The sequence below is a fragment of the Nestor notabilis genome, unplaced genomic scaffold (assembly GCF_000696875.1).
Source record: "Nestor notabilis isolate BGI_N333 unplaced genomic scaffold, ASM69687v1 scaffold27984, whole genome shotgun sequence".
Classification (NCBI taxonomy): domain Eukaryota; kingdom Metazoa; phylum Chordata; class Aves; order Psittaciformes; family Psittacidae; genus Nestor; species Nestor notabilis.
In genome coordinates, this window is record NW_009927398.1 from 16,010 (window position 1) to 25,704 (window position 9,695).

Here is a 9,695-nt window from a genome sequence, read left to right on the forward strand (position 1 = left end):
ACTGAAAGTTGAGATCAGTAGAAACTTGCAAGTGCTCCTGTCTGCCCTGAATAGCCCTTAGAAGCGAGTAACTGGTGTCAGGCTACATCTTGGGGAACTTTCTACTAGGATTGGGGGAAAAAGTCTAGTGAAAACATCAGAGATCCTCAGGCTTCCTCCTCACATCTATCTCCTCTCATCTGTTGAACAGAGCTTACTCATGCTGTTAAGTCGGGATTCTGTTTTATTGTTCCTCACATGAAACACAATAGCAAGGCATCTGATCCAAACTCCACTGACACCAGCACCAGGCTTTCTATTGTGAAAGCTGCAGCCTGTTGAATTGGCAGGATTAAAACTCGCACAGGCAATATAAGGGGTTCTCTGCTCTTCACAATAACCCTTTGCTTAAAGCCACATAACCTTTTCTTCTCTCAGTTGTTTTGCTACGCACAGAGAGCTGCAGGACCAGGGAACACTGAAGTACATAGGAATGCAGGAGGTAACCGTGGTGCCACGAGAAATACAGCCCTGGACCTGCACCTCTCTTACTCTACAGATGTACTTGAATACAGAGCACAATTGGAGAGACAGTGGCTCCATGTTCTCATGTCTCAGTGCCCTTCCCTGGATTCTTGGTTTACAATGTTCTCCAGAAAACAGGAAAAAAAGGAGTACGCTTTCTGCCTCAGGAAGCGGTGTAGCACAAGGTGACGTCAAGGAAACGGGCCCTGAGGCTGGAAGAACCCTTTTAGTATATCAGCTCCTGCCTGCCCCCAAAATCCTATGTTATTAATAACCTGCTGTGTTTTGAGAAGAGATATAACAGCACTGAGTCGTGGCAAATTACAGAGCTGAGGGTGTTGGCTCCGTTACATGAAAGTGGTCAGCATTATCTAATCTGATTCTATCATTGTTCATGACCTGCCACTTACCTATTGTTGAATACATTATGATATTACATCATGTCTATTAAGAGCTGCAACAAACTGTTCTACTGCTCGTTGCCAACAAGATCTGGTGGAAAAGTTCCTCGAAGAATTTTTCTGTGCCTCTGTAGGCTGAATGTAATCCATAAGGTTCAATGTGTGGAGAAATAACACTGCACACATCTGCAGAGCCACTGACGTTAAGCTTCGCCGTGCATCAGTGCAGAGATGACTGTGTCAGGAGACAAGAGTTAGTGCTAACTCACTGCCTCACACCTAACTTGCATTAAAGCCCAAGGGTTCTTCTGCTGAAGTAAGGAATGGGATGGCTACTGATTTCCAAGGGAAGAAAACCAGATATATATTAGATTTTCTCTGCTGTTCCATGTCTGTGTGTCAGGTAGATTTCCAGTTCTAGGATGTGTACCAGCTATACCAGAGAGGCTATAGGGGCTTGATGAGAAGTAGAGACTATTTCAGCTCAGTATCAGAATGCAAATGGCTCAAAGCTGTTGGGAAAAGAAGCAGAAGGGGCAATTGTGAAGCAGGAGGAGATGACAGTGGCCCTATGTGGATACAGCTGCCCCATTGCAAGTGTGGGCTGCGCTGGGTCACCTCTGAGCCCCAGGGATCCCAGTTCTGCTCTAGGGCAGGCTGAGGTGGGCATCATGCTGCCAAGTACACTATGTGTCTGGTCACCTCTGTACAGGAGCTACTGAAAGCTGAGGGTTAAAAGGAGGAAAAGAGTCCTGAGAGTCGACAGTTTTAGGTTTCATCCCTGCCAAATTGTCTGAGACAAAGAATGGCAGCGAGGCCTGAAATCAGGAGTTTAAAGTTGCCAGCACTTTCCATTTCTTATGGTATTTCAGTGTTTCCACTGCTTGTTCCTGGCTAAAACCAGGCAGTGCATACAGTGTGAATAAATTACAATAGACATTTTCAGCTTTCTACAGATCTAGGGAGTTGCTCTGAGTGGTAAAGCAGGGGGATGGTTCACTTTTAACCTGTCTTGTGGCTCTGAAACAGGCAACGGGCTTCATCCAGGAGCACCTTCCAGAGCCTGTCTTCTCAAACGTAAGGGGTCAAACTTCCTCCCCTTTTTTACTTCTTTGGGTTTGTTTTAAGGAGATCTGGTTTCACTTAGATGAATTACATGTCAATATATCTGTTCCTGTGAGTTGTTCCAGTGTAGACTACAGCACTATTGCATGACTTGAAAATCTGTGCAGAGGGCTGCTGCTCTATGCTATTTATGTCTATCATTTAAAACGTGTAATGATCAAACACTTCAATATTGATACTTTAGGTCTTGTGTCTGTACAAAGGAATTGAATAAGAAGTTTATGAAATATCCTTTTCTTCCAGCTTTGGGCTTAGTCTGTTTAAAGTTTTCTTTTAACTCTGTGTTTGCAACCTGCTGCTGTGGTAAGACTTAGATACACAAAAGACTGGAGAGGAAGGGTGTTACTTGTTAGGTGATGCTTGCAGAACTGTGTGTCATGGGAACCCCTCTCCTCCATCCTTGCCTCCTAGAGCTCTGACTCTCTGTTTGCATTCCCCCTTCCCTTGTAGAGATGTCCTTTGGTCATTTGCAGGGATCTGAGCTGAGATGGGGAATATTAAATATAAACCCCCCAACTTGTAACATAAAGCTGCGCTTACCAGGCTCTAAGGCCTGACCTATTAGAGACGGAGAATATCAGACACTTTCTGAAACTGTGAACATCATTGTGCTTTCTGTTTTGCCAGAGGAGACAAGTGAAAATCTTCACACCATGAAGATAAGTCTATCTTGTGAGGGAAATGAGGCTCACAAGCCCAGCAGGCAATAGATTTACAAACAGAAGCCCTGAAACATATCCTAGCAAATACCTCCTTGGGCAGTCGTGTGGTGCCATGGTATGAGATACACCAGTGAATCATGCTGTGTGCCAGCCCTGCTCGGGGGATTAGGGATTACACACTGGAAGCAGAAAGACTGGCTGGAAGTATTAGAAGTTAGGTCCCTTTGCAAAGAAGAGTGAAAGGAAGAAGGAAAGAAAGAAGGAAGGAAGATTCTCACTGCTGTCCCACAAGAGGTTTATTTAGATTTTGTGGGTGGTGGTGTGTTGGGTTTTTTTTAAGGAACAAGTATTTGAGTCAATTCCAAAGCAGTTCAGAAGGTTTCTACTTGTCACATTTCTGGTCTCCGAGCTGAAAGCCTTCCAGGGTTACACAACAATGACTAAAACTGGAAACCTTTCAGACCATTTCCAAAGTGAAGCAGGAAGCTGAGGTGATTGCTAAACTGACGCTAGAAAGAGAGATCCACTGCCATGTGTGTGGGGTTAGAGTGAGAGTACCCTGCTTCGCTTGGAGGTTTCCAGTTGTTTTCTTTTTGATTTCATCTCAGAACAGAATTATTCTGGAATCAAGATCTTCACATTGTTTTGCTTAATGTTTTACAAACAGGCTGTTGACTGAAGTTGTCACTGAACAAAAATTCACCCCTGCTTTTTTGCATAATGGGAAAATAGAGTCATCAAATGGGTGTAGCAACAACTTGTTAGGTATTAAGTTAAGGTGCAATATGGGGATTATCCCCATAAAACACTGAGCCCTAAACTCAAGCTATCAAGATTAACTTGACAGTTACATTTAGTAAGTCTTTGAAAGCTAAACTTGATGCTTAAGGCTTTTAAGTTACTGTTGTTCCGAGCAACTTCATGAAAATGAAGAGTTCCAGGTCACCTGGAATAACTAGATGAAAATGACAAATACAATAAAAAGCCTTTCTTTTGGTAGTGTTGGCTTCCTGGTAGCTTTTCACTGGATATAAGTAGATGTTGGGTTTGTTCCTCTTTCTGCCACTGCACTGCTTTATGACCTTTGAAATACAGAATTTACTTACCTTTCTCCCCTATCTAATTTGGGTGGAATTTTCAAGGATACCAGTTTGGGGGTCACTATGCAGACCCCATGAATACAGGTCTCTAGAGCAGTTCTGTATCTCCCGGAGCATGTTTCAGTATCCAGCACTGTAAGATCTAAGCCTTGCCTTAGATAATTAGAATATATGCTGATTTTCTGAACTCTGAGATATACGTGCTTTAGAAAAACATCCAAACTCTTTCTGCAAACTTCAGCACACTTCCTCTCTCTGAACAACAGAACAGAGTGCAAGAGGAGGCCCTGGATGTGTACAAACACGCCCAGAAAGAAAGGGGAAAAAAACCCATGGAAAGTAAAAGCAAGACACAAAAGGGCGAGGGTTTGTGTGCTAGTGTTAGAGGAAGGTGAAAACGCTTCCTGGCAACATCTGAGAATCATTTGCAGCAACCGATCCATGAGCTTTAGTGAGTAGAGAATGTTTTTAAATCCTTCCCCACCCCCTTTGTTAATCTTTACCAGGTAGTAGGACCTTTAATGTAATTCGTATGGTGTTCTGAGGGGTGGGTAAAAGGTTTCCATTTGAAAAAGAGGAGTTTTGCAATGGCTCAAATTTAAGTTCACAAGTTTGGTTGTAAGGCTGCAGTCTTCTCCCCTTTAAAATTTGGTAGTAATAATTAATAATAATAATAATAATAATCTTCAGGCTGTTCTGCAAAAGTCAATGTGTCTCAGTACAGCGAGTGATGAACTTCATGGCCTTGCTACCTCTCGTTTGGGACAGGAGAATCCTATTCTTGTTTGAAAGCATCCCCATGAGTAAAAGACACAGCATAACACAGATTTCCATAATTCAGAAACACTGAAGGATCGGGTTTTGAGACCTAAATGTACTGAGCAACATCAGACAATGTAGAAGATTTGTTAATTATGATGCAGTATTATTGTACTTGAGAGACTTTCAGAGGCAGCCTGGAAAAGTTCAGAGCTGGCTTACCTTTAAGCACACCCAAAATACTGGGCAGCATTTTTTGGTGGTTTTGAGTGGCTGAGGAGACTATTTCCTAAGACTTCCAAGCACATTTTGGATTTTAGGTCATCTGGGGCACGTCTCCACTGCGCAATGCCAAATGACTCTGAGCAATCCAATTTTCAACATGACGGAGAACGATTAACTCAGATCCTGAGAGCAACAGATGTCTGTTAACGTTGCCCTGCATTGATTCTTTTTTACTCCATCCAGCTTCAGGGTTAGGTTATTTGGTCCTGGTTTAGGAAGTTCTGCATCATGTTCCCCTCCTTATTACAGACTTCGGGTTGTTCTGCAAGATCCAATGTAGCATCTTACTACATGGCGTCGTTTATACCAGTCCAAAACTCATCATGAGCATCTATATGTTACTACAACCTGTACTTACGAGAGACCATAAGTTCAGAGTTCCTAATGCGAGATGCTTCACAATCAAAGTTGTCTCCTATGTGTGACAGACTACTGTAAAGTCAGAGTGGACCTTGCTTCGTGTGTGGCAGCCCATGATTCTTCCCAGCACCAACAAAACCTAAAGATGCTTCCAGAAAAACAGCATTTTTGAAATACAATGATTTTCTGATGGCAACAGCAGAGAGTAGAAGCAGCTCAGTAATCCTTGGTTCATGAACTGTTTAGTCCCTTTTAGAGTCCCAGGGACGTCTGTGAGTATTTTCAAGGAACTCTAGTTTGAATCAGTTGATAAGAAAACCAGTCGAAGCCTAAGTATGGTTTTTATTGAAGCTTATATTGACTGCTGATTACAATTTGCTTCATTTTCACACCTCACATTACGAGGTTCTTAAAAAAAATAACTCAACAGTTTCCAGTTTTTGTTTGTTGTTAAATGTGACTTACAAAATGTTAGGTCAAGAGTCTTCAATAGACTAAGGCTACACTGTTTGTTTAAAGCTATGAGTAAAGCAAGTCATATGAATGTTTCCAAAGACTCTCTTCCAAGAAGTATTTTTGGAAACATTAATGTTGTGTTTTTTAATGAAGGCCACATTCTGAGGCTACGACACCATATGTCACATTCATTTCTGCACTGGAAAAAAAAAAAGAAAAGAAGAAAAAAAAGGAAAAGAAAAAAGAAATGGAAACTATGTTTGGCTTTCAAGTGTTTTTGGAATAGTGGCTATGCATGCTTGTCATTGTTCCTTGGATGAGAGAAGAGCTCTCAGTCTGTTAATCTAGTCCATCCAATATATATTACACTCTATGGGCCTGACTCTCCTCTGCCTTGAAGTGTGTGCAGTCATTTATACTCGGGCAAAGTGAATGAAGAGCTGAGGAAAAAGACTACCACTAGGAAAGTTTTTTTTCTTTCTAAATTCATTTTCCATGAATCTGTTGGCTTCGTTGTAAACCTACATCTGAACTTTTGTCAGCTGAAACCAGCTAAAAAAGCGGGAAAAGTACTTGTCATTTTTCCATTGCAAACTTACAGTTCTTGGAAGAATAATGACAGTTTTACCTCAGAAAAAAAGAAAAGAAGGAATTTGGCTTATTTTCTTCAGAGGTGTCACTTAGAAGCATTACATCTGCCAGGGTTGTCCTGGCTGTGTCCCCGATCATTTCTGACTTGTCAGTGTTCTGTGTGTTAGCGGCTGGGATATGGTGGAATGAGCTGGAGACCTGCAGGAAAAGGCATTTGCCTTTTTCAGTGCTGTATCCTACAAGTAATTCATAAGCATCCTGTAACTGATTACTTCAGCTGAGTCTTTCCTTTTTTATTGGATTCCTGTTGATGAGGTCTCAGTTTCTAACATAAGTTCTTGTTATTAGTCACTAAACCTATAGCCTACCACTTCGTACTGCTGAAGTTCATCTGCTTGCAATCTGCAAAGACATCCATTCTTTCTCTGCTCTGACAGAGGAATCTCCTAATTCACATCACTTCCTAAACGTGTGTCATCCACAAATTTTATTAACATACTGCATGTTTGTTTCAAACCCATGCATAAAAATGTAAATGCTTTTTGGCAGCTGGATAGTTTTTGTTTGTTTGCTTTAAGGAATGATTTGAGAGCATTTGCAGGACCTCAGAGAGGTGTTTCTTTTTCATTTGAAATGTAAATACTTTGCTACAAATGGAACAAATATGTCTCTGTAGCACTGGCCCAGGAAAGCTCAATTCCACGACCAGCTTTTTCTGGGCAATATTGAAGCACGACTAATGATGAATGATGGTGCGTTTGATACGTTTTCTGGTTGAAAAACATTAGCACTGGATGAGCTAGACATGCTGCTGAAGTCTTACGTCTAAATGAGGGTGTTCTACAAGGCATTTCTTCTAATGGAGAAAACCAAACAAACATGCAACAAAGAAATCATTAACGTCGTCAAATATTTGGCTAACTTTAAGAGGGTTCATGCCATTCCTGTAGCTGTTCATGAGAACCCGTCCCAATTTGCGTGTTCACCAGAACATCAAAAGAGATGCTTGCAGTGAGGTCACCACAAAGGGTTTTGATTTCTGTCTTCATCTCCATACTAAATGTTAGGATTGATAGGGACATTTCTAACAAGTTGAGTTTCTAGCTGCCTCGTATTTCCAGCCCTATGTTTTTGAGCTGTGTTGCATAATGAATGTCAGAGTGTGTACTCTTCAGAAAATTGCTTGTGATGGCCACAGAGGGAATGTTTATTCAGATTTGGTATTATACAGTTCTGGCATAGGGAATTCAAACAAAAATAAACTTTTTCTTCTATTTCATAGATTTCCAATGAACAAAGAAAACGAATAGCCCCTGGGACCACAAGTGTATTCTGTAAACTGATGCCACGAGGCAGATATGAGAAAGATGACTGAGCAGCGTGGTTGCTATAGACCTGTAAACACACAGGGAAATAAGGTCAGTTACCAAGGCACTTGTCAAGAACGCCCGGAAAAGGGGATGAAAAGATTGCAGAAGCGGTTTCTCCACAAGGATGGCAGCTGCAATGTGTACTTCAAACACATCTTTGGGGAATGGGAGAGCTACGTAGTAGACATATTTACCACACTGGTGGACATCAAGTGGCGCCATATGTTCGTGATATTCTCATTGTCATATGTTCTTTCATGGTTGTTCTTTGGACTGGTCTTCTGGCTGATAGCAATCCAACACGGAGATTTATTCAATGATGAAGAAATAACCCCTTGTGTTGCAAATGTCCATAGCTTCACAGGAGCATTCCTGTTCTCCCTCGAAACCCAAACGACCATCGGGTATGGTTACCGCTGTGTTACAGAAGAGTGCTCTGTCGCAATCCTCATGGTTATCCTGCAGTCAGTATTAAGCTGCATTATTGACACCTTCATAATCGGGGCAGCCTTGGCTAAAATGGCCACAGCTCGGAAAAGAGCTCAAACCATTCGTTTCAGCTACTATGCTGTAGTTGGCCTGAGGGATGATAAGTTTTGCCTCATGTGGCGCATCGGTGATTTCAGGCCAAACCACATGGTTGAGGGCTCCGTACGAGCTCAGCTTCTGCGCTACAAGGAAGACAAGGAGGGGAGAATGACAATGGAATACAAGGACTTGAAGCTGCTAAATGACCAGATCATACTTGTTACACCAGTGACCGTCGTACATGAAATTGATAGTGAGAGTCCCTTGTATGGTCTAGACCGCAAAGCTCTGGCTAAGGACAACTTTGAAATCCTGGTCACATTTGTCTACACGGGTGATTCAACAGGAACGTCACATCAGTCAAGAAGCTCGTATGTCCCCAGAGAGATTCTTTGGGGCCATAGGTTTAACGATGTCTTACACGTAAAGAAAAAGTACTACAAGGTGGATTGCTTACAGTTTGAAGAAACCACAGAGGTTTATGCTCCTCACTGCAGTGCCATGCAACTGGATCGGAAGGAGCAAGAATGGAACCGAATCGAGAAGGCACGGGAAAAAGAAGCAGAGACATCAGTACTGGAGATCAAGCCATTCAGTACTGACCAGAAGTCATTTAGTGCAGTTGCTCTCATCACCAGCTGTGAAGATCCAGAAGACCCAGTGACAACCGTCAGTCAGCCTTCTGGAGAAGTTTCGTATCAGAAAGCAACTGTGACCTTAAGTAGGCTATCAATAGAGTCCCAAATCTAGCTTTCTGCTGCAGGTAAAATCACTTCCAACAAATTCTCCCATCATAACTTTAAGAATGTAAACAATGAACTCATCTGCACAAGTATTTCTATTACAAACCTTGCTGACAGCATGCCCACGTTGTAATATGCTGCTGAGCTGCTAGAAGGAGCTTTGTGCTGGTTAGCGTGGGTATCAGCAAGAGATTAGCATTGGCACAAGAGAACAGCTTACATTTGGGTTGACTAGACAGCTACTGCACTTGAGCAAACTTACTGTAAACTTTATTACCCTGCAGGGACCAATGTTGGATGTACCCAGAGACAGATAATGATCTAGGCAGGGAAGAAAAACAATGTAGTGTGCCCTTTAGGTCAGGTTTTCAAAGCTTCCTCATTTATTTGGAAAGCCAGTTCCCAGTCTCTCTGGGAGGCTCTGAAACTCCCCCATCATCACAACAGACAATTACTTTTCCATTGCACCTCTCCAGCAGTTCAAATGAAGCCCTCATCCCAGGGTTACACTGGTTAATCTATGAGGTTGCTCTTTGTAGGAGAGAGCGAACTGAACCCAGTATTACTGGGTAGCTTTGGAAACCTGCTTACACCCTGCATAATCCTGTGGGATCCACAGTGAGCTCCTGCAGAGCTTTTCTCATTTCCTATGGTGAGCCATTCCTAGAAGTGCCTCTCCCTGGGTAGCCTGAGGGAAGTGGTATGTGAGCTGCCTTGGGGCTGCACGCACAGTTTGCTACCTGCCAAACTCACTTGCACTGTTCAGAAAGCAAAACAAGACCTCAAGGTTGACATCGAAATCAGCAAAATC

At 42.4% G+C, this 9,695-nt stretch overlaps 1 protein-coding gene across 1 annotated transcript; it reads left to right on the forward strand.

Annotated features, from left to right (window-relative positions):
- Positions 1-7,601: 7,601 nt before the first annotated feature.
- On the forward strand, positions 7,602-8,891 carry KCNJ16 (potassium inwardly-rectifying channel, subfamily J, member 16). Its single transcript, XM_010014046.1, has one exon. The coding sequence runs from the start codon at positions 7,602-7,604 to the stop codon at positions 8,889-8,891; it is 1,290 nt and encodes a 429-aa protein (XP_010012348.1).
- The last annotated feature ends 804 nt before the right edge of the window (positions 8,892-9,695 follow it).

Coding starts and splice junctions, on each gene's coding strand:
- KCNJ16 (XM_010014046.1), top strand. CDS start 7,602: ATGAGAAAGATGACTGAGCAGCGTGGTTGCTATAGACCTGTAAACACA.